We start from the raw sequence: 25758 nt of genomic DNA on the forward strand, positions 1-25758 counted from the left end.
TGTGGATGTCTAGACTTGTACTAATTGGTAGAGGAGAGTTGAAGAGAACCTGATCTGAAAGTGCTGAGCTGCTAAAACAAGGCCATTAGGTACCTGTTTCCAGGCTTCTTGTTCTAGATGAAAAGTAAACCCTTATTAGTTTAAGCCACTTTTAATTGCTACTTGCTGCTGAAGGTATAACAATGAGAATTTGAGGGTGAAAGGGGCAGGAATGGAGGACTTGCTCTGTTAGACTTTAAAACCCAGGAAGAATGAGGTGAATGCAGTTGGTTAAAGACAAAACTAGAGTACTTGCTAGCCTGACCCCGGCCATCTTTGCAGTCCATAGAACACCAAACCCTAGGGGCCAGGTGGACGGGAGAGAAGAAATCGTTTGGTGGACATGGGGACACATAGATGGAGTCCATACCTGAAGCTATTGGTGCCTTGGGGTGAGTGAACCAGTTCTAACAGGAAGAAACTTTCCAGTTAGGTGGGACGTGTTCTACCTGGCCCTCCACTGTCGTCTTTTTGCTCCTTGATTTTGATCATCCCTAATTACCCAGTACTCCCCTTGCCCCAGCCCCAGCCTTATACTTATTCAGTAGCTACCTCATTCCCAGTATTTCCCCCAATTCTTCAAGTTGAGTTGGTAGATCAAGAAAGCACTCTCACCAATGACTTAAAGGTTATGCCTCCATCTTGGAAGGTTCTATAGATACTCTATGAGAGGACCAAGGAAAAACTTTCTAGTAATGCTCCAAGACTTCCATAAAATCATAGGAGAATGGAGTTTCACTGGAGGGCCTCCCACTGCCCACACACATAGGACTGTGGATATTAGTGAGAGCCTGTGTGCTGGGAAGAAATGAAGTGATTGTCATGGAAAACTCTTCAGCCAAACACAGGACCATTTTTCTGAAATAAAGAATATCAGGATATCCAGTGCCTGCACTCAAATAGCATTCCTCACAGGGATGTCAAGCCTGTGAATCTCTCTTACCTCTGGAAAGCTCAATGCTGTTCTGAAACTCAGGGATTTTGCCGAGGAGACTATGGGCTACAACTTTTGTCCTCTCCTCCCCCAACACTGCACTGTGTGGCCCCATGGAAGTATGACAAGGCCTGTCATCATGGGTACTCAAATGTCATCATGTTTGTTTCCATTCTAACCCAACCTTGGCCTCACCCTCTTTCCCGGTGGAAGATTCAAGTAGAGTAGTCTAAATTTCCCCTACTCTAAGGGATCAGAGAAATCAAAGGAAGTCAAGATGTTCATCTGGAACATGCTAGAAATGTTCTTCAAAGAATGACCATTGCAGGGTTTACGAACTACGGGATCACGCATCTGATAACAGTTTTCTGGACTAGTGCCACTTAAGGTATGGACCAGTGTGAGTCCATGAACAGTTTCTTACCCGTTCAAACAAAGTAAGTACAGAAGTTGAGAGTAAGTGTTGTGAAACTTTATTAGCACTTTGATATTACCATGACAGCCAGCCATTTGACTTTGTATTTTATAAAAGTATCAGTCTGCAATGGATTGAAAGTAAAAAACTGGTTTCCAAACAGTTGGAGGATTGCTTCTCCCCATCTGGGGAGAAAGTGCCAGAGTTTTGGCCACAAAGTGATTTGATTATGAGGAGCTTTGTGGTTCACTCAGACTGGCCTCTTGGTTACGTGGCTTAAAATGGGTCTTATGTTAGGGCCTTTGAATTCCCAGACCTCTCCGGCCCACTAGAGCCAGGGAGTTTAGTGGAGGGACAAGAAGACTGTGGGGCAATAAGATTGGGGCATCTCATCTCTAACTCATTTATCTGATGGCCTACTCAACATTTCCACTAGGAGGTCTAAGAGATCTCTCAAACTGAACTGCTCTTCCCCGACCCCAAACCCCTTTGTCCACAACATTATCTTAGCATTTGCTCAGATGAAAAATCTTTTTTTTTTTTTAAAGATTTTATTTATTTATTTGTCAGAGAGAGAGAGAGAGGAAGATCACAAGCAGGAGGAGTGGCAAGCAGAGGGAGAAGCAGGCTCCCTGCTTAGCAGGGAGCCCGATGCGGGACTTGATCCCAGGACCCTGGGATCATGACCTGAGCTGAAGGCAGCTGCTTAACCAACTGAGCCACCCAGGCGTCCCATCAGATGAAAAATCTTGAAGTTGTTACTGACATTTCTCTTTTTCTCACCTTCTTACCCACCCTGGCAGGCTGGTTGGCTCTGCCTTCCAAACAGCCAGAATCCAACCTCTTCACACCATCTCCACCGCTACTCTGATGGTCTCCTAAAGGATCTCCCCACATTTACCTGAACTGCCCACAGTTCACCGTGCAGCAGCTAGAGTTGGCCTGCCCTGTCATGCCTCTGCTTGAAGTCACATAATGGCGCCCCCGTTGTACCCAGAGTCAAATCCTCCCAGCAGCCTCAGGCCATATAGTACAGGAGCTCTTTTCTCACCCTTCCCCGCCTCCTCTGCCCTGCCACCAGGACTTCATGCTGTCGCCGCACACTCCAGCCACACTCCCACCTTGGGGGGTTTGCTCAGGCTCTGCGGGGAAAGCTCTTTCCCATTGTCTATGTGGCTAACTCTCTCTCCATTCTAGAATTCCCTCAAAACCTCACATTTTCCGTGAGGCTTATCCTGATCTTATTACTGCAGAGTACCTCACCTTCTCCCCCGGCACTCTGAAATCTCCTGCCCCTGCCCCACTTTTTCTTTATTCCATAGAACATGTATCTTTACATTGTACCATTTTCATGTGCTTATATATTGTTTACTCTTGCCCCCTCCCACCAGGATGTAAGCTTCACAGAGATAGGGATCTGTTTTACTGACTGCCATGAATAGAGCCAGGCACTGAATACATGCATCTCCTTACAGCTGTTCTTTTTTTTTTTTTTTAAAGATTTTATTTATTTATTTGAGAGAGAGAATGAGATAGAGAGAGCATGAGAGGGAGGAGGGTCAGAGGGAGAAGCAGACTCCCTGCTGAGCAGGGAGCCCGATGCGGGACTCCATCCCAGGACTCCAGGATCATGACCTGAGCCGAAGGCAGTCGTTTTGGGCCACTTCTTTGGCCCCAGTTTCTATCTTTTTTTTTAACGTTTATTTTTTAAGTAATCTCTTCACTCAATGTGGGGCTCAAACTCAAGACCCTGAGATCAAGAGTCGTGTGTTCTTCTGGCTGAGCCAGTCAGGTGCCTAAAATTTCTGTCATTTCTAGTATTATTCCTAAGGCAGGACATCTGGCTTATCCTAGATGAGTTACTCTTTTTCTTTACATTAGTTCTAAATTTTGTTTTAAAATCTTCTCAATGCGTAATTTCTAAAGTCACACTTTTTGTTAAAAATTTAAAAGTTTCTATATGCTCTTCTGACAGCTTTGCTTATTTTTGGGTTAGAGAACTTTTTCCATCAGACCTAAGATTGAAGGAATGCAGTATGCTGCCCTCAGCCTCTGAAACGGAGGCTTGTCTTCTCCAGCATTTACGTCTTCAAGCACTGGTTCAGAAGGAGCAGACCCAGACTCCGGGCCAACACGGAATGAATGCACAGTCAGGACACAGAGGGGAGAGAGCAGGGAAGCCTTGTTTAAACTGTGGTTGTGGCGAGAATCTTTGGGGGAAGAGAAATTCAAGAGGAGTTTATTAAGAGCATTATTTTAAAAGTATAAGATTTGTGACTGCAATATATAAACTTAAGTGACTTTGGGAATGAACAATGTATATGGCACAAGGGTGAAAAGTTAATCATCATTCTCGTTATAAATCTGACAGAGTATTTGTAATCGGGTGATTACAAATACTGTGATACCGCCTCTTGCCAATTAATTCTGAATGTTCTCACTGTGAACATTCTCTGGATGAGCAAGGATTCTCTGTAAAAGGAAAAAAGCAAGATCCTTAAAGTATCAGTATAAGTCGAATCTCCTTTTGCTGGAAAAAAAAAACAATTATGGTTCCAGTTATAGAGGATCGTTTCTCCATTTTGGCGTAGAGCCGTTAACCACTCTGCTTTGCTAATAATAAACAATAGTGGTTCACAGAGATGTTACTTTAATTAATGCGTTTCCTAAATGGTTTCCTTTTGAACTCTTTTTCTCCTCCTAGCCCCTTGCTTCAAATATGAGGCAAATCTCCATCCTGACCTCGACTCTTTATTCTCTTAGAAGCTTCCAGAGAGCAGAAAACGTGTCTGTTACCAGTGGGTAAAATAGTGCTGGTCACCTATTAGACGCGATCAGCCCTAAGCAGTCAGCTCTCAAAACCGCATCTTTCCTTCTGTGCTTCTGCCCATAGTTCGTCACTGTTCTTTCAAGAAACAATGGTGTCCCATGAAAACTGCAGTTCACAACTCGACGAGGGGAGAGCTCTTCCTTGAGGTCCCCGCATGCATACGTCAGGGCCCAGCCCCAGTGCTCTGTGTACTTTGTATCACCCAGGCTCCTGAGAAGTCCTGTATTCAAGGGTCGGGACTACATAATATGAATCATTGTGACTGTTCTTCAAGGACTTTGTTAAGCGACTCTTAAGTGAAACTGGCTTTTGTTGTTTCACGGGAGGGCACGGTAGTGAAGAATAATGCGGTGACGGCTGGTACAGCCGGGGCCAGGAGTTTTGCCCACCCTTGTCTTCTCACCGTCAGTTGGTCCGCACGTGTCAGTGCAAAGCCAATCAAGTCTTAGTATCATTATGAAGAGTTTTGCCCTCACAAGACCCTTGCAAGAGGTTCACTCGAAGCTTGGTGACGCGCTGCCCTAGGCTTTCAGGATGTCATGGCCGCTGCCCCTGTGGAGCTTGCGTTCCAGTGACGGAAGACACCCAACAAGGGGAGAAGTAAACAAGGTGATTTCAGAGTGTGATCAATTCCGTGAAGAGAATAAACACTGGGAACGGCATAGACAGTAGCTAAGGATGGAGGAGGGGCTGCTTTGGAAGAGGCCACTCTGAAGAGATGACCTCTGACCCAAGAACTCAAGGGTGGAAGGGGGTCTGCCATGCCCAAGACTGGGGAAGAGGTTTCTGGAAAAGTGATATAGCAAGGACCAAAGCCCCAAGGCAGGAAATAGCTTGGCATTTAAGGAAGAGGGGCCCCTGGGTGGCGCAGTTAAGCATCCCGACTCTTGGTTTCGCCTCAGGTCATGATCTCAGAGTCTTAAGATCAAGCCCCATGTTGGGCTCTGAGCTCAGCGGGGAGTCTGCTGAAGTTTCTCTCTCCCTCCCTGTGCTTCCACTCTCTCTCTTTCTCTCTCTAAAATAAATAAATAAATCTCAAAAAAAAAAAAAAAGACAAGAAAGAGATGAGTCTGTTCTGGATAATGGCAGTATTTTTTATGACCCCTGTGGTTCCTTCAAGGGGGATTCCATATTCTTATCATTAAAAATTGTAATAGTATATGTACTAACTTGTTTAATCCTTCTAACAATCCTGTTATCCCCATTTTACAGATGAGGAAACCGACGCATGCTGAGACTAGGAAAGTGGTGACACAGCTAGAACACCAGGGGGTTTGGCCACAGAACCTCTAATCTTTAGAGCCTCTTTTTGAGAAAACAATCACTCAGTAGATAAAAACTTCCTTGTTAGTGCATGAAAAAGCTTTTCTTTCTTTCTTCCTCTTTCTCTTCTCTTTTTCTTTTCTTTTCTTTCTTTCTTTTTTTTTTTTTTGGTATATAACGTATAGAATTTGTCCCTCCTGCTTTGGGTCTGGAGAACCGGAAGCTGTCAGGGCCACTGACACATCACATCTGTCACTTGAGGAAAGAACAGTAGCTCAATGGAAAGGAGTTTCTCTGAATAATTCCCCTGAAAAGTTTCTCTCTCAACTTGAGCGGTCACAGATGCATTGAATCTTTATGAAGCTTTTGTCTTACTCTAAATGAGATATAAAGAGCAATGAGCTGTGCAACCGAATGATCCACTCTGGCAGGTTCTCTGTCTCTGCGACGCAGGTTGGTTGGAGGGATTTGTCTAACTTCTGCACGGTCCCGTCAGGAGGTCACAAAAGTCGAATGCCCTACTGCCGAACTTATGCAGATTCCCTCTCTAGGAGGGAAGGGAAGGGGACCTCACTGTCAGCTTGGGTAGGAAAGGACAGCCTTACCCCAAACAAGGGCAGTGAGACCACCCATGTCACATTCTTGAGATGTTTGCGCTGACCCAGCAGCATCTCTTTAATCTTCTTTATGGAATCTTCTCTGCTTTGCTTCTTCTCAGCCCATCCCCCCGACCCCCCCAACTCCCCTCAGCTCCAATCCACAGGCATTGGGTGAAGCTGCAAACCTAACTCAAAAAGTTAGATTTACTCCCTTGTTATAGGCGCTCTGTCACCTGGCCTGCAACAGAACCACATTCCTCACTGAGAGACCAACGCCAGTCCACCAGCCTTTTGTTGTCTACATCTCAGCCCTAATAGTAGACTCTGGCTTCTGTTCACCAAGAATCCTGCTCGGAGCTTCTGGAAATTATGTGGTTAAATCAAGGAACTCTCTCCTGGCAATAAGATAAACACAGAATATGCTTGATCAATTTTCTACCTCTGACTTTTGTAATACCTAACAGACTATAAGCTTCACAAGGGTAGAGTCTTGTCTGTTTCTGCTCATCTTTGTACTCCCAACACGGGCACAATGCCTCCCACGCTGCGTGTGTTCAGTGATGATCTGTTGAATGATTGAATGATTAAATGAGTGGTTTAACTGGACACATGGAAATAGACACGTGAGTGTAGTGAGAAATGTATTCATTCACTTGGTCTTTTCTTCATGGGTCCACAAATATGTATTGAGCACTGAATATAACAGACATGCTGTTAGATGCTAAGAATACAAAATCCCTGGTGAAGCAATCTAACCAAGGGGACTTTCCCAACGAGGTAGTCTCAAAGAAATAGTCCTTTATGCAATTGGCAGCATGAGTTAAGAGTCTTCTGCATGTAGTACTCTGTACTAACCCAGAAAAATGGAAGTAAATGGAAGACATTTCCTTTCATCACAGAGCCTTCAATCTAAAGGCCAGAGAACATGGCCGTATGCAACATACTAAAATGTTACGCAATGACACATATAGGAGCAAGAATTTTCTTGTTAATATATCACCTATTGTACACTGCAGCCTTATGACTAATTGAGTGATTATTAGTTATGGTGTCTCCGTCAGAGTTTCCGTCTGGCTGCAAAGCTGTCCCCACCCTCTGTTTGTGGAACTCCCCTTCATGCAGACCTCAGGGAGTCTGTATCTACTTCTCTGTCCAGATGCCCCTATTAGTCTCTCTTTTAAGAACCCAGTTCTCTTCCTTCTAAAGCTTCATCCCAATTTGCAATTAGATATTTGTTTGTAGTCTTTCTCTTTTACTGCACTGCAAGCTCCCAAAACGCAAGGACTTTTTCTTTTTTAATATTTATTATTTTTTAAAGATTTTATTTATTTATTTGAGAGAGAGCAAGAGCAAGGGGAGGGGCAGAGGGACCAGGAGAGGGAGAGACAGGCTCCCCACTGAGCAGGGAGCCCAACATGGGGCTCAGTGCCAGGACCCTGGGATCATGACCTGAGCCGAAGGCAGACTCTTAACGGACTGAGCCATCCAGGCGCCCCAGGACTTTTTATTTTGATCAGGTGATCTTTCAAATGCCTTGCATTGTGCCAGTACATATTTGTTAAATATATGAATTAAGGATCACAGCCAAATTCCTGCTTAAAATATTTTGATACCTAGCAGATAGGATTACAGTGATAATTGAAGAAGCTCATGACTTGATTGGTCACACAGGATTTCTCTCTTTACATTGAGCTAAATGACTGTTTTCACCCATGCTGGGCAACATTCTGGTCTAGATTCTAGTTTACTTTTTTTTTAACTTAATTTTTAATCATGATAAAGACTCTACTTAAATTTCAAGTGATTTATTTGCACAATTTATATAATATTGTTTTTACTGAAATTTTAGAAATACATGTTTTAAACAGCTGCTGATTTAGAAAATATATCAGAAAACAAGTAAATTGGTACTCTGGTAAATATGTATCCATTAATCTATCTTTTTTTCACTTGCTTTTATTTTTTATCTTTTATTTTTATTGAGATATAGTTTATCTCAATTATAGGACAACTATATATAACATTATGCAGGTGTAAGCTATACAAACGTACAGCTTTGATACACTTACGTGTTGTGGTATGATTACCCCCGTAGCCTTAACTAATGCCTCCATCACCTCGCATAATTCTTTCTTTTCTTTTTTTTTTTTTTGTGGTGAGAACATTTAAGACCTAGTCTCTTAGCAACTTTGATGTATATAATACAGTATTGTTAACGATAAACACAACGCTGTGCAGTTGATCCCCAAAACTTAATCATCTTCTAACTGCAAGTTTTCACCCTTTGACCAACATCTCTCCAATTCCCCCACCCCTCAGCCTTACTTTTAAAAACAGACAAGAATTTATTTTTTAAAGATTTTATTTATTTGAGAGAGAAAGAGAAAGAGCAGAGGGGAGGAGCAGAGGGACAGGGACAAGCAGACTCTGCACTGAGCGCAGAGCCTGATGGGGGGCTTGATCCCAGGACCCTGAGATCATGACTTGAGCTGAAATCAAGAGTCAGCCACTCAGGTGCCCCGACAATAGTTTATTTTTTTTAAATTATTCTTGGGGCTTGGCTGGCTCAGTCAGTAGAGCATGCAACTCTTGATCTTGGGATTGTGAGTTCAAGCTCCACGTTGGGTGTAGAGTTTATTTAAAAAAACAACAACAAAAAAATTATTGATTTATCTTCCTTTTTTACGTGGTATGTTTGGGTTTATAACTTTAAAGTGCTGACACGTTTTTAAAGATGTATTTATTTATGAGAGAGGCAGGGAGGGAGCAGAGGGAAAGAGAAACTCAAGCAGACTCCCAACTGAGCATGGAGCCCTATGCGGGGCTCCATCTCAGGACCCCGGGAATTACGACCTGAGCCCAAACCAAGAGTCAGACACTTACCCGAATGCACCACCCGGGTGCCCCAAAAGTGCTGAAGTGATGAGGGCTGAAACGTTTAACCTTACCCAGATTTTTAATACTAACCACACTGCCCTAAGTTTGAAAACAAAACCACAGATTGTGGCATTTTCTGACCGTTAGAGGGAGCCACGACTTTCTGAATCTTAGACTCTGTAGAGAAACTTCCTCTTCTGTCATCTTAAAACTAAGGCCTCTTGAAAGTACTTAAATTAAATTTTAGCTCAGTAAATTCCCTTAAATAGAAAAAGATCCTAAGAGGTAGAAAGAAATAAAATAAGTAGTCAATTGATTTACATTTAACATTCAGAAATGCTGCTTGTTAGAATTTGAATTCATTTTCAGATTTTTCAGAGGTTTGAAGGGCCCCGCTGAGTTTATTAACAACACAATAGTCAGTTAGAAAACCAGAGAGGGAACTGCTTAAAAGGAAAGAGTGACTGATGGGGTCAGAGCCCTAAAATCCTGGTGACTTAGCAAATCGCAGCACAAGGATTTTTCCCTTAAAAAATAGGGAGGGGGGGTGTGCCTGGGTGGCTCAGTTGTTAAGCGTCTGCCTTCGGCTCAGGTCATGATCCCGGGGTCCTGGGATCGAGCCCCACATCAGGCTCTCTGCTCTGGGGAAACCTGCTTCTCCCTCTCCCACTCTCCCTGCTTGTGTTCCCTCTCTCGCTGTGTCTCTCTCTGTCAAATAAATAAAATAAAATCTTTAAAAAAAAAAAAATAGGGAGGGGCGGTGCACCTGGGTGGCTCAGATGGTTAAGCAGCTGCCTTTGGCTTGGGTCATAATCTCAGGGTCCTGGGATCGAGCCCCAAATCCCTCTCTCCTGCTCCCCCTGCTTGTGCTCTCTCTCTCTCAAATAAATAAATAAAATCTAAAAAAAAAAAAATCTGTGCTGATTTCTCATGGTGGTCCCCGTCATTACTTCTCAGCCTATAATTGTGCTTACTCCTTCATTTCCTCCTCTAATGGTAAAGGAAGCTGCAGTTGCTAAATGTTTGAACCAAAAGATAGAGCCTGTGGTGCAGAAGTCTGGGGCTTCTCACTCTTCCGTGGTTTGCTTTTTTGTTTTTTTCCTCGCTCTTGTTCTTTTTGTGTTCCTTTCCTATCGTAGTATGGGTTTTTCTTAACCCTCTCCCCCACCCTTTTTTCCTTCTATCACTTCTACCTTCCACCCACCCGTTAAAGCATTGCAGAGCACTTCTCCTGCAAGTCAGGAATGTTAGTACAAACAAACAAGACCCCAGTGGTCACTGCAAATATAATGTAAAGCGAATTCCTTTTTTAAATAAATGTAACATACAAGTTGTTCTAACTCATTAAAATAGATATGAGATGAAAATGGAAATTCTTTCTTTTTTTTTTAAAGATTTTATTTATTTATTTGACAGAGAGAGACACAACGAGAGAGGGAACACAAGCAGGGGGAGTGGGAGAGGGAGAAGCAGGCTCCCCGCAGAGCAGGGAGCCCGATGCGGGACTCGATCCCAGGACCCTGGATCATGACCTGAGCTGAAGGCAGTCGCTTAACCAACTGAGCCACCCAGGCGCCCGAAAATGGAAATTCTTAATATATAAAATGGGCAAACATTCAGTTTGAATTTTCATAGAGACCTATAAATCCATGTCTTTCTAAATTTAGTGTAGCCAAGGGATATGGGGAAACAAGTGCTCTCTTCTATTGATTGCAAGACTGTAAATTGGCATAGCCTTTCATTGACCCAGAGAATCCATGTGATCCCAAGGAAGGAGGAGTTGATCCCAAGGAAGCAAAGATGTGCATAAGGATTTTTGTCCAGGGAAGTTTATCATGACCCTATTGTTAATAGCAAAAAATTGGAAAGCACCTAAATGTCTAACAGTTCTTGGTCTGCTGATCTGTGTGATTCCCCAATCTTCTGGAAAGACCTAGAGTTTTTACTTTGTACTTGATACCTGACCCTTGGTTGGATGGGGAAAGACCCTGGAGGTCCGTGGACCTGTCTGGTTTTCTCTCATTTCTGAGTACAAACAGCTTAGTTTCACCATCATTTTTAATCTGCTGCTTAGAACTTCCAACTACTGGCAATTATAACCCCCTCTACCAGACTAGAGTCTGGTTAAATATGATAACTATGGTCTTTAAAAAAAATTATTATTATTGTATTCCCCAGAGCTTAGCATCATGATTAATAAGTTCTTAGCAAATTCTTACTGAATGAGTGAATAAATGAATGAGGTATTTGTGATCTGCCTTGAATGTGATTGGCTCTACTTCATGCTGTAGGTCTGTATCCCTCTGCAGAAAGAAATCATTTACACAGTAATACAAGTCAGGGGTGGGGGGTGACTATGATTCATAGCATTTAAAATGTTAACCTAACAAAACAACAGTGATGGTTTGGCGATCCATCCATTCAACAAATGGGCTCAATACCTTCTATGTACTGGGCACTATACAGCACTAGAGATAAAACCACAGCATTAGAAATTCAGAAAACTATCTGGTTTGAGTTGTTTAAAGTCTCTTAAGGGACTGATGTGTAAGAGTATCAATTTCTCAATTCAGAAAAGTAGATATACCTGAAATACTCATTTCCTCTCTGTGGGCATCCCCTCCTTTTATGTCAAGGTAGCTGTGAAACTAGATAGACTATCAGAAAGCTTTTTAATTGGCATATCATCAGAAGTAAAGGAGTAGACTAATGTAGAAAGCTATTTCTTTTAAGCCATGGAAAGACCTAGAAAATTTTATGTTTTTCTCTGATGAATTATTTCCATGCCAGACAATCATGATCAAATTCTTACTATTTAATTCCATTTTTTATGTAATTCCTGTATATAAATATAGCAGTCCTTTACTATATATTAATTTCAGAAGTCTCTAAGATAACTAAGTTACAGTTTTCATTTGAAGGACACATCCTGCTCACTTAGATAAGTCTGGGGTATTTACCTAATTTCAGCCGCCTGTGTGTAAGCCTTTACTTAGCGTGGGTTATTCCTGTAGATGGCTAGTTCATCCAAGTTAGGGTGATATGTACCATAAAATTGGAATCTCCTCTCAGTAGGGGAGCTATTAAAATTTAGTAAATGGCGTTGGGACTGCTGATCATTTGTTTGGATAAAAATAAAGTTATATTCTCGGGTGCCTGGGTGGCTGTCATTAAGCGTCTGCCTTCAGCTCAGGTCATGATCCCCGGGTCCTGGGATCGAGCCCCACATCGGGCTCCCTGCTCAGCGGGAAGCCTGCTTCTCCCTCTCTTTCTGCTGCTCCACCTGCTTGTGTCTCTCGCTCTCTCTGTCAAATAAATAAAAATAGAATCTTTAAAAAAAAAATGAAAAATAAAGTTATATTCTCTACCTAATAACCTTTCACAAAAATATATTCTGGAGGGATTAAAGACCCAAACAAAAAAGAAAACTCTACATATATTGGAATAGACTATAGGAGAGTATGTTCATGACTTTGGGAAACTAGAAGTCATTCCAAACCAGACCCTAAATGCAAAATATGTAAAGGAATAGACTGATAAGTTTGACTCCACAAAGACTGATCAATGCGAGGAGCATGTCGAAGTTGTCTGCTACAAAAGGCGTCATCAGCGAAGTTACAAGATTGGTAAGTGTAAATAACACCTACAACATGTTCAGGCAAAGTCAAAAAACAGGTGACAGATTAGGAGATAGTATTTGCCATATGTCTAGCACAAAACAGGTTAGCATTTAGATCTATAAAGCACTCCTACAAAAAGGGAAAACTCAGACCAATGGGAATATGGAGAAAAATAATAGGACAAGTTATTTATAGAAAAATAAATATAATTGGCCAATGAACACATGAATAGAAGCTGAACCTCACCAATTATCAAGAAAAAATTATTATATTTAGAACATCAGGTTAACAATTTTCAATCGTTATATGGGCAAAAATTAAACATTCTAATAAAATGTCTTGATGTGGGTGTGGGAAAGCATACACGCACATTGCTAATGGGAATATAAAATTGATACAGTCATGTAGAGGGGCAATTTGGCAACACCGAGTAACAAAAATATCTATGCCATGAGCCAGCAATTCCAGCTACTGGTGTCTGCTTTAGAAAAGCACTGGCCCTTTGCATAAGAAAACATGTACAAACATGCCCATTGCAGCCTTCCTCATAGGGTAAAACTGGAAACACTGAACTATGAATAGAACAATGGCTAACAAAGTGTACATTCAAGCTACGTAAGCAGCGGTAGGAGGCCATTACGAGAACGCTATTGCAGTTGGTGCGGATCTTAGTGGCTCTCCACCATGTCCAACTGGATAGAAAAGCAAGTTATGGATGTACTGTTGATGCCATTTTATACAAAAAGAAAATAAATGACACCACAGAATGAAATTACATATTGCCTAAGGAACACATGTAAAGGTGTGTAAATATATGAAAGAAGAACTGAGAGGACACAAACTTAATTGATAAGCCAGGTTGCCTCTGGGACGATGAGGGACAGGGATGGGGGGCTGGAAGGGGATTTGTCCTTGTCCCCTTTTTAAAAGAATTTATGTATTATTTATGTATTTCAATTTTATTTTAAAAAATTAAGTCAGTTTTATGGTGAATAACTGCTGAGGACGAAACATGTATAGTCCCTTTAAATGTAGATAGATGCATAAAATATCAAAATTTAAATATGTATACATTTATACATAGAAATTTATTTTTAAATTTTTTTATATTTAACTTTTTAAAGATTTTATTTATTTATTTGTCAGAGAGAGAGAGAGCGCACAAGCAGAGAAAGCAGGAGGCAGAGGGAGAATCAGGCTCCCCGCTGAGCAAGGAGCCCGATGTGGGACTCGATCCCAGGACCCTAGGATCATGACCTGAGCCGAAGTCAGATGCTTAACTGACTGAGCCACCCAGGCGTTTAACTTTTAAAAAAAATAGATTTCATTTATTTATTTGAGAGAGAGAGAGCATGAGTGAGAGAAAGCACTGGGGGTGGGGGTGGGCAGAGAGAGAGGGAGAAGCAGACACTGAGCAGGAAGCCCGACTTCAGGCTCAAACTCAGGACCCTGAGATCATGACCTGAGTCGAAGGCAGACGCTTGACCCACTGAGCCACCCAGGTGCCCCTATAAATAGAAATTTAAATTTAAACACACATGTATATGCATATATAGCCTAATTGAAATCAAGAGAGATTTTCTTTTGTATCGGCAATAAAAAGGGAGCTCCCAAATCTAAGCAGTAAGTGCTAGAGCCAAGGGGTTCACAGAGCAAGGGAATGGGATTAGATTTTATTAGTGGAGACTGGGATTTAACCTCTAGGTAGCAGCGTCAGAAGCTAACAGAATGTGGAGGAACCTGGTAGACAAGGGACATCAGGCTGGAAAGCAGAGTATGTGTGCAGGGTTGACAAAGCACAAACAGCACATGGCCAGGAGCACCCCTCCCCCCATACTAAAATACCAACTTAGAAAAGCAGAGAGTGAGGGAAATCTAAAAAACTGGAACATTTCTTTCCCTTTCTTTTCCTTTCTATCCATATTTTTTCTTTTTAAGATTTTATTTATTTATTTATTATTTATTTGAGAGAGACCGCAAGCAGGGGGAGGGGCAGAGGGAGATGGAGAAGCAGGCTCCCTGCTCAGATGTGGGCCTTGATCCCAAGACCCTGAGATCATGACCTGAGCGGAAGGCAGATGCTTAACCAACTGAGCCACCCAGGCACCCCTCATCTATCTTTTTTTTTTTTTAAGATTTTATTTTTAAGTAATCTCTGCACCCAATGTGGGGCTTGAACTTACAACCCCAAGATCAAGAGTCGGATGCTCCATCAGCAGAGCCAGCCAGGCACCCTTATCCATCTATTTTTAAAACCAGAATACTTACTGCATGACTACCCATTGAAATCCTTAAGATAAACTGTTAAACACCATAAGCACCTATAAATAATTCTACTTAAAAGAGACTGGAAACTCTCTACATTGACTGTTTAAATGATCAAACCCAGCCAGATTTAAATAATATTGAACACTTAGTTTTCCTATTAAAATCCAAGTATAGCCTCAGCAATAATTGTAGGTAAAATTAAAATGTTATTTTTTTATTTGCCTGTCTGAGTTGTAGTGAGTTAAGTGTGCAACCCCTCTACTTAGTAAAAATCCATTACAATATGTATTGTTTATAGCTCTATTTCCCCCCATGTTTTCAGTGCCTGTTTGTTCCAGCCAAAGAGAGTAAGTTCACTATGCTGACAAGACTCATCAATGAGAGTGTCCTGAGCTATTTTTCGTTGAGCATGTACTGCAAGGCCAGTCATTTGTACTTCTTTTTCTTAACTTTCTGTCCTTTATTTTGGATTCTGGGGAACAGTTGACCCCAAATGTCTGACATACTCTATGTAAGTGATAGTGTTGGCTCACAATGAAGAAACAGACTATCATGACTTTAAAAGCAAAACCAAAACCAAGTGTTACAGTGACCTGAATTATAGGACTGACAAATAGAAGTTGGCTGTCCCCTTCTAGATCTAGCCACATGAGAAAAAATTTGAAAACCCATATGAAGAGGCAGCACCTCATCATGGAGAAGGCAGTGTCTTTTTTAAGCACTTTGAAGATCAGTAGCAGAAACATCCGGATCCAGTTGTAGTTGTTAGTTTCAAACAACTCAGAGACTAGCAACAGCATAAAACTGAGTGGTCAGGCAGAGACTCTTGACCTCCAAGGCAGGAATTCTCTGACCCACTCAAAGCATCCACTGAGGATAGCAACCCCCACCCAGCTTGCCTTGGGAGGAAAGCTTTAATGCCACCAAAGATTGCTCTACAGTCTTGCAAGACAATACTACTTTCGTGAGATTTTAATCTGAAGCTCATGCCAACATGTCATCCAAGAACACCCATCTCTGCCTAAGCTGTCAGATTTGCCAGTTCTGGGTTGTACCACAATTATTTGCTCAATACATAATTATAGCAGTCATGAGCTTGAAATGCATAATTTTCTTTCTTTTTTTTTAAAGATTTTATTTATTTGTTTGACACAGAGAGAGAGACAGCGAGAGAAGGAACACAAGCAGGGGGAGTGGGAGAGGGAGAAGCATGCCTCCCGCCGAGCAGGGAGCCCGATGCCGGGCTTGATCCCAGGATGCTGGGATCATGACCTGAGCCGAAGGCAGACCCTTAACCAACTGAGCCACCCAGGCGCCCCCCCCCCCGCTTTTTTTTTTTTAAGATTTTATTTATTTGACGGAGAGAGAGCACAAGCAGGGGGAGCGTCAGGCAGAGGGAGAGGGAGAAGCAGGCTCCCGGTTGAGCAGGGAGCCCGATGTGGGGCTCAATCCCAACACCCTGAGATCATGACCTGAGCTGAAGGCAAACGCTTAACCGACTGAGCCACCCACGTGCCCCAGAAATGCATAATTTTCTAGGAAAAATGTAAATGAACAAAACTGACTTCAGGAGAAATGAGAAATCTAAACACTAATCATTAAAGAAATTGAAATTTCTTTAGTAGTCAAAAATTTCTAATACCAAAAGACATATCCAAGCCTTAATCATTTCATAGACCAGTTTTATCAAGTCTTTAATGAACAGGTAATTCCAGTCTTATATAAGCTGTTTCAGAGAATAGAAAAAAACTAAACTCATAAAACCATTAAAACCTTAATATCAAAATAAGAGTATATAAGGAGGGGCGCCTGGGTGGCTCAGTCGTTAAGTGTCCGCCTTCAGCTCAGGTCATGATCCCAGGGAACTGGGATAGAGCCCCGCATCGGGCTCCCTGCTCAGTGGGAAGCCTGCTTCTCCCTCTCCCACTCCACCTGCTTGTGTTCCCTCTCTCACTGTGTATCTGTCAAATAAATAAATAAAATCTTAAAAAAAAAAAAGGGTGTATAAGGAAAGAACAATAGAGACCAATCTCAAAAACCTAGACAAAAAAAATCCAAATTTAAAATACCAGTATAGGGGCGCCTGGGTGGCTCAGTTGGTTTTCGACTTAGGTCATGATCCTGGGGTCCTGGGATGGAGCCCCACATTGGGCGCCCTGCTCAGTGGGGGTCTGCTTCTCCCTCTCCCTCTGCTTCTCCCCCTGCTTGTGCTCTCTCGCTTGCCTGCTCTGTCTCTCCCAAAATAAATAAAATCTTAAAAAAAAAAGTTTCTTATTGGAGTTTTACTGCAATCAAATGTATTTTGTTGAGTGCACTATGTAATCCCTGTTTTTACTGGGAGGCAGTTTCCCTCAATGACATCTCAATCCAACTTCATCATTGTTCAGTTCTTTTAGTTATTAAAACAGTCTCATTTCAGTTATTAAGACTGACTCCTTCATTTTGAAACTTCAATTCATATTCGGTTCAAAGTTTTCCTTCCTCATGCCCTAGACCAGGCTAAATTTGTGGCTCTGGTGACCTGGAACTGGAAATGGGGATGTGAGGCACGGATCTGTCACGTCCCATACCCTCTTCCCTGTTCTTACTACCAGTATGCAGAATTCCAGAACTGACCCTCAGCGATCCTTACCCTGTATAATCCTCTCCCCTTTGAGTGTGTGTACAACCTGGTGAATATGATGAGATATTATGCCCATGATTATGCTATATTACATGGCAAAAAGGAGTTTATCTGAGTTGGCCTGTTCTTTTTTTTTTTTTTTTTTTAAGATTTTATTTATTTGACAGAGAGAGACACAGTGAGAGAGGGAACACAAGCAGGGGGAGTGGCAGAGGGAGAAGCAGGCTCCCCACGGAGCAGGGAGCGCGATGCGGGGCTCGATCCCAGGACCCTGGGATCATGACCTGAACTGAAGGCAGACACTTAACCGGCTGAGCCACCCAGGCGCCCCTGAGTTGGCCTGTTCTAATCACAAGAGCCTTTGGCCAGTCCCAGAGGAGTAAGTCAGAGATTTGAAGTATAAGGGAGGAACTCAACACACTGTTGCTTGCTTGAAGATGGAGGGGGCCATGTGCTAAGGAATGTAGGTAGACTTTGGGAGCTGAGAGGGGGCCCCCATTGACAGCAAGGAAAAGGGGGTCACAGTTCTACAGTTACCAGGAACTGAATTTGGACAACAATCTGAATGAATGAGCTAGAAAGCAGGTTTTTCTCTAAAACCTCCAGATAAGAACCCAAGTTGGCCAATCTTCATTTTGACCTTGTGAGAACTGGAGCAGAGAAACCTAGTCGAGCTTACTAGGACTTATGACACATAGAACTATGAGCCCATATATTTGTATTGCTTTAAGCCCCTACATTTGTGGTAATTCATTACACAGCAATAGAAAACTACTACCTTACTCCTTTGGCATTGATGGGGGTAAAGAGGAGGAGGGGGAAAATGATCTTTCCTTATATGATTGCCCTTAAAATTTGTTGCACTTTTATTAGTTGGACATATTCATGTTTTCTTTATATGAAAAATACCAGCTAGACGAGGGAGACATTTCTGTCCCCTTTCTGTTGGTTGTCTTGGCCTCTCTGTTTAATGCAAATTGGGTATCAGTTCCCTCCAGGTGGCAGGTATCCAAAAGCTAGTTCTCCCAAGGGTCTTATGGCCCAGTCCTGGCAGGAAGTTGGACAGGGAGGATCGAATGAAGCTCAACTTTTTTTGCCCCAACTCAGCACATTCCACCAATGGACATCCTATAGTGTCTCGTGCTGCCAGGGTTCTCTTACCACGGCAATGGCCATCTTGGGGGCTCCCAGCAAAACTCCTTATACCCCTGCCATCTTTTTCAGGGACCACTGACCTGTGAGAAACTCCAGAAACCCTTCCACACCAAAGCAGGGGGTACTACACAGCCTCATTATGTCTCTTCTGCCAGTTGAGTGGCTCAGCAACGTTCAGACAAGATGTAGTCACAAGTCTCAGATATAATTAGGGGGCAGGTAGGTGAGGTTATAAATTCTTCATTCCTCCAGAAGGTAACCTGTTTTGCTCCTGGTCCTCCCTTAAAACTGTCAATGCTAAAAGTCATCAAACCAGTTGAGCCTGTATTGAGCTGTGGGAACCAGAATCCCAGGTCAAGAACGGGACCGTATCTGAACTTAGCCTTGGAGAATTGAGTAACTGTTCTCAATAGGACAATATCTCCACTTAAATCCCTGAGATATTTGGTAACCTCTAAGGACAGGATAAGCTATCAGTTACGCTCCATATCATCCTGTTACACTATTCCTGTTGCAAATTCAGTTCATCAGTATCTTAAAAAAAAAAAGACCCATTATAACGAAGTAGAGTCTATCTGAGTAAATACAAGGATGGTTCAGTATTAGAAAATCTATCACTACAGTCTTAACATACTAACAGATTAAGGAGAAAAGCCACATGATCATCTCCAGATACATAAAGAGGTATTAGATAAAACTGAACACTTATTCGTATTTTTTTAAAGAAGACATTTTTAAAAAATATTTATTTGTCAGAGAGAGAGAGAGAACACACAAGCAGGGGGAGCAGCAGGCGGAGGGAGAAGCAGGCTCCCCACTGAGTACGGAGCCTGATGTGGGGCTCATTCCCAGGACCCTGGGATCATGACCTGAGCAGAATGCAGACGCTTAACTGACTGAGCCACCCAGGCATTCCCACTCATTCATATTTTTAAAAATTCCAAAACATGAATAGAAGGAAACTTTTATAATGTAGTAAAGGGCACCTACCTAAAACTTACATCAAACATCAAACTTTAAAAGCATTTTTATTAAAGTCAGGAATAAGACAAGCATGTTCACTATCTTTGCTACTGTTCCATAAAATAATAATTGCTCTAATGGTTATAAGAAAAGTTATAAGAAAAGAGGAGACAGATTGATGATTTTTACAGATGATATTACTGTTGTCATAAAAAATTCAAGAGCATCTACTGAAAAACTAGCAGTATTTATAAAACAAAATACAGCAGTTTTAATGGCTATAAGATCAAAATACAAAAATCAATCATTGTCCTAAAGAGAAAATGATAAAACATTATTAAAGGATGTGAAGAGAGACCTGAAAAAAAGTGTCATGTTCTTTAGGACAATGAAGAATCCAGACTGAAAAGACATCAAACTAATCTATTGATCCAATGCAATTTGAATCAAAATTCCAATAGGATTCTTTTTTATGATTTACACAAACTAATTCTAAAAGTGAGATCCTAGAACAGCCAAAACAATACTGAAAAAAGATAAGACAGCTTTTCTTTTTTTTTTTTTTTTTTTTTTAAAGATTTTATTTATTTATTTGAGAGAGAGAATGAGAAAGAGAGCACATGAGAGGGGGGAGGGTCTGAGGGAGAAGCAGACTCCCTGCCGAGCAGGGAGCCCGATGCGGGACTCGATCCTGGGACTCCAGGATCATGACCTGAGCCGAAGGCAGTCGCTTAACCAACTGAGCCACCCAGGCGCCCAAGACAGCTTTTCTTGTTAGATTTTGAAACTCGGCGTAAGGCTTACTACCCCCTGGCCCAGTAATTCCTTTTGTATGTTTGCAGCCTACTGTATTTACTATGTACAGATTCATAAATTTATAGTCAGAGTTATAAAAAACATGGACTCAATGGGTGTACACCAAACTGATAGTTATAACTGCCTCACAGAGGAAGGCGAATGAGATTAAGAACAAAAATTGGGGAATTTCAACTTTTTTTTAATATTCCATTTTTTTAAATATACCTGAAGTAGAAATGACAAATGTGAATTCTAGGCAGTGGTTACATTAGATATTAATTATTCTGTGGATGTTTCTGCATACTTTAAACTGACAAGTTTAAACAAAAAGTTGATTACTTCTCGAAATAGAAACAAAATGCCTGTGTTTATATTAACCATTTAGTGGGATTTTGCTTTTTAACTAACACTATTTATCTCCAGACGTATGGAAAGGTAATCGGAATTTGAACTACTTCTGTAATTTTATTTATTTTTTTTTAAGATTTTATTTCTTTATTTGACAGAGAGCGAGACAGCGAGAGAGGGAACACAGGCAGGCGGAGTGGGAGAGGGAGAAGCAGGCTTCCCACCGAGCAGGGAGCCCGATGTGGGGCTGGATCCCAGGACCCTGGGATCATGACCTGAGCCGAAGGCAGACGCTTAATGACTGAGCCACTCAGGTGCCCCCTACTTCTGTAATTTTAGACCGCCAAGTAAATATTGTGACAATTTCAGCATTCTAAACATTCTATACACTGTTTCTGAGATAAATCTTGTTTATTTTTCCTCATTCTTTTTTTTTTATCGTTAATAAATGCAAGTATGAAGTGGTCCTGGGACCAGGACAAAAGTCTATTGTGAATGTCTTTGCAGAGTTTAGGTTCCAAAGAATATTAAGATGCTCAAGGTGTCTCCATCTCTTGGAACAAAGGAGAGTATCAAGAGCAATGCTACTAAAAATTAAGCAGAAGTCTGCTTCCAGAAAAGCCTGGAGTAAGTATAAGGGCAGAATGACATAGGATAATAGTGAAATGCAGGGAAACAGCAGCAGCTGGTGTGAATTTTTTTTTAAATATTTATTTATTTATTTGAGAGAGAGAGTGAGAGAGAGAGAGAGAGCGCACGTGAGCAGGGGGAGGGACAGAGGGAGAAGGAGAAAATCTCAAGCAGACTCCCCCCTGAGCACAGAGCCCAACTCGGGGCTCCATCGCCTCACCCAAGATCATGTCCGGAGCCAAAACCAAGAGTAGGTTGCTCAACCAACTGAGCCACCCAGGCGCCCCTGCATTTTTTTCTTAATGGTAAAGTCACAAACAATAGGAACAGATTTTCGAGTGAGAAGATTCAGTGTGATTTCTCATCCCTCATTTTCTTTGACTCCTGCAGTATTCAGTATCATTACTTGACTCACCATTTCTGGGACACCATCTTTGGGACACCATTATATGGCCTGTGTTGGGTGGCTTTCTGATCATTCCTCTCATTCTTTGCTGTTTCTACCCCTGCTGCCTTATCCCAGTCCAGTCTCTTCTCTCCTTTGAGGAATTCATCAGTTCTTACATGTTGAGCCAATCATCCCCCTCAAAAGCTCGGTCTTTAGCCTGAGCTTCAGTTCCACATTTTCTACCACTGAACTCTTTGTTCTGTGATGCATCATTCAAAACAACCAGGCAACTTTTCATTTCCTCCAGACTTTTTGTCAGTGGTATCTCATTCACTTTGGGTGGAAATTCAGAGTCAGCCTGGTAGATTCTATGACAGCAGGGAGTATGACTATCTTGTTCACTACCTGTGGCCTTGGGTAGTGCTTGTTACACATGGTAAGTTTTTAATACCAATTTCTTGAAAGATAGAATCCTTGCCTCATCCACCTCTCTCCCAGCACCTTAAATCCTATCACTTCTTCCCTCATTTCTGTTCTTCTCTTGTATTTTCTCCATCTCTTGAGGTTTTCTTTTATCCCGTGTCAAGCACACAGTTTCACAACCAGAAACCTTACTATATTTGATATTATAGAGATTTTTTTAAAAGCCAAACTAAATCCCTGAAGATAATAATGTTAACAAATCAATTGAGTGACCAGTATGTTTAAGAAAGATTCCTTTTTATAGGCTAGGGAATGGGAGAGGGGAAAGTTATAACTTTATATAAAAAAAAGAAAGTTCCTATAAAAAAGGAACTAATTGCTTTCTGTGCTTTTGTGTTGAGCCACCTCAATTCTTAGGTCCTTACTCACTTTTTAAATTGCCACGCCTATGTGCCAAAAGGGGCAAGGTGAGTCTTTCAGTAGAGTTCCTAATACATAAATGTATATTCTTTTTTTTTTTTTTAAGATTTTATTTATTTATTCATGAGAGACAGAGGCAGAGGGAGAAGCAGGCTCCCCGCGGAGCAGGGAGCCCGATGCGGGACTCGATCCCAGGACCCTGGGATCATGACCTGAGCCGAAGGCAGACGCTTAACCGACTGAGCCACCCAGGCGTCCCTAAATGTATATTCTTAATGAGAATGAATGTTATATAAACAAACCCAAACATTCTAAAAGCATAAAGTGAAAACTGTTCTTTATCGCCCCCGCCACCCCCCATCACGGTACCCACAAGTCTTCTATTTCTCCAACTAGAACATTTGTATGCATCGTGTACAAGTCTATATTATAGTAGTTTTAATCATACTTTTTTTTTAAACAAGTCTTGAAATAACTCATTTGTATACAACTCCAGTAGCCGGCAGTGTGGCCTTAATATATCGCACAGCTGTTAATTTTGGTTTCATTTTTGGTAGCTGCACTTAGATATGCCTGGTGCCTGCAGTTTCCACCGCGGTCTGGAGTTGTAAACACAGGGCACACAGAAATAGCACAACGGATAAAGAAGTCCCCAGGGCCGCGCGCGAAACGAGGCGCGGCGGCCTGAGCCGAGCCCCACCCCGGGGGAACTGGCGGCTCAGGCCGGCCGATCGCGCGAGCGCCCCACAGCCCCTCCCGCCCTGCGGAGGCTGCAAGCCCAGGTTGCGCACGCCGCGCTCCCGGGCCTCCCCCTTCGCGGAGGCGGCCGACCCAGCCCTCTCCCCCCATTGGCGGACGTGGTGGGGCTGGGGCGCGCGCGCGCGCGTATACGCCCGGATGAGCCGCGGCTTCCGGCGCGCTCCCCTCGGGCGGCAGGGGGCGCGCATTGGGCGCCCCTCGGCTGGCTCGGCTCCCTTTGGGGCCTTTGCGGCCCTGTGTGGCTGGAAGGAAAATGGAGCAAGAGCCCGAGCCCCAGAGGCAGTCCTAACCCCTCTGACCGAGGTCCTGCCGCTTTCGCCGCCCGGAGCTTCCTCCTTCTCTCGACCTGGTGCGTTCGAGCGCCCCAGTAGCCTGGGCCCTGCGAGTAGAATGGTCGCCGAGGCCCAGGGCGTCGGGCTTCTGCGCGCCCAGTGAAGGGAACTGGGGGGCCTCGAGGGTCTCCGCTCCCCCCAACTCCAGGCGCGGACAACCCCGCTTGGTGAAGAGCAGGTACCGGCCGGGAAGCGCGTGGGCAGTTCTGGGTTTATTTTGTGAGTTGGGTCTCCCAGCTCGCTGTCGTTTGCAGCCTCTTCCCCGCCCGCAGCCTTTGTGCATTTGGTGGTGGGGGGGCGCGGGGCACGTGGGTTTGTGGAGGTTTTTGTTGGTAGGACGCGAGGTTGTGGCCGCTGGGGAGGAGGGCGGGGTTTCGGGCCCGGGAGCCGGGCGGGCAGAGGCCAGGGGGCTCCGCGGGTGGTCGGGGTAAAGGTCACGTGGGCGGGGGTGTGTGTGTGCTGCGCTGTGGTCCGCAGTCTCCCGGCTTGGGGTCCGGATAATGACAGGTGCCTGTTCTGTAGCCTGCGTGAACCCGGCGCCGTGTCTGGGCGAGTTTGGGCTGGTTCTGTGGGCAAGTTGACTCAGCTTTTCCCTTTGGGCTGGTCAAGTTCGGACAAGTTCCTAGGAGGTAGTAAAAGGAGCTAAGTCCTGACTTGTCTCCAGCTGGGGCTATTTAAACCATGCTTTTTCCCAGCTGTATTCATTGGCGATTAGAGATAGATACCTGTGGTCAGCGACGTAGAGCACTTATTCTACACCGATGCAGGTAAGGACCCGCTTGCTACTGGCTTTAGTTTTAATAAAGACAGTATTTAAGGGCATTATTTATATCCTTTCCATATGACTCTGGTTTTTTTCACAGATGTTTCATTATTTCAAGTTTTTATCTTGTGTGTTTCTTTTTCCCACTCGTAGGCAAATGTGCAATACCAACATGTCTGTGTCTACTGATGGTGCTGTAAGCACCTCACAGATTCCAGCTTCGGAACAAGAGACCCTGGTTGGTATTTTTGTCTCAAGCGTAACTTTTAAGAATATTTTATGAGGTGATCTAAATTCCATAGACCCCATTTATAGCACGGTTCTCTAAGTGAAATTGTATGTACACAGCTTAAATTCTGCCATTTATGCCAGGCATAAATGTAAAAGCTGACTGTAAGAATCGGTATTTATTTTCTTAGTCTTTTATCACCCTGGATTTAATATTAAGTTCCATTAACATTCTTAAGCATGGATGCTGAAGTTATGTTTGTTATTGACCGATTTTTTTTCTATTTTGACTTGTCAGTATTTAACTTTTTAGATGGTTTCTAAAAGTCACAAAAGTAATTCATGCTTGTAAAGATTTTAGGCATTACAGAAATGTAAAAGGTGGAAGCTGAAAATTCTAGTCTTCTCTTTTGATCATGTCTCCTTTTAGATTTTTCCTATGTGTGTACCCACATATATATGTGCAAATTTTAATCTGTTATTGTCTTGTTTTGTTCTGCTAAGACAGGTGTGCAAATTCCATCCATGTCAATAAATCTGTAGAATTCTGTTTAATGGCTCCATAGTGTACCAAAGCATTAGTGTACCTTTTTAGAAATTTATGCCTCTGCTATAGGTTTTTTTAAAATTGCCTTTAGTTTTTGATTATTATAAATAGTGCTGCTTTGTACTTGTATCCTGTGTTATGTGACTCCTTCTATAAGATTTTGTATACAGAACTCCTGGGTCCTAAACTATACATATATTTGATTGCTATTCATAACTTGCTAACAAGATTGTGGCAGTTTTCATCTCTGCCAACACTGCGTATTATCACTTTTTATTATCATTTTGCTATTTTTTTGGTAGAAGGGTCTGTATCATTGTTTAAATTTGTATTTCCCTGATCTCTCTTGAGATTGGGCATCTTGTCATTTGTTAAATCATTTATTTCTTCTGGGATTTGCTTGGTCTTATCTCTCCACTTTTCCTTTAGGTTTATTGCGTTTTTCTTAATAATTTGTAGTAGTTCTCTGGTTTCAAATTTATGTAACTTTTATCATTGACAAAGGTTGCATTTAGTTCTGTTGTCTTTTTCCTATT

General features: G+C 42.5%; 1 protein-coding gene across 6 annotated transcripts in view; it reads left to right on the forward strand.

Annotated features, from left to right (window-relative positions):
• Positions 1-23499: 23499 nt before the first annotated feature.
• The window catches only part of MDM2 (MDM2 proto-oncogene), a 28655-nt gene continuing 26396 nt past the window's right edge, over positions 23500-25758 (forward strand). Inside the window, exons 1-3 of one of the 6 annotated variants that reach the window (XM_031035264.2) lie at positions 23500-23862; positions 24380-24451; positions 24601-24685. In XM_031035264.2, coding sequence (XP_030891124.1) covers positions 24605-24685 — 81 coding nt within the window. In that variant the 5' untranslated portion in view covers positions 23500-23862; positions 24380-24451; positions 24601-24604. Of the gene's footprint in view, positions 23863-24149; positions 24452-24600; positions 24686-25758 lie in introns of those variants that run through there. The other 5 variants (XM_081822040.1, XM_006739989.2, XM_006739990.2 and 2 more) reach the window with 5 other exon arrangements.

Source organism: Leptonychotes weddellii, chromosome 5 (assembly GCF_054177405.1).
Source record: "Leptonychotes weddellii isolate Sample4059 chromosome 5, ASM5417740v2, whole genome shotgun sequence".
NCBI lineage: Eukaryota > Metazoa > Chordata > Mammalia > Carnivora > Phocidae > Leptonychotes > Leptonychotes weddellii.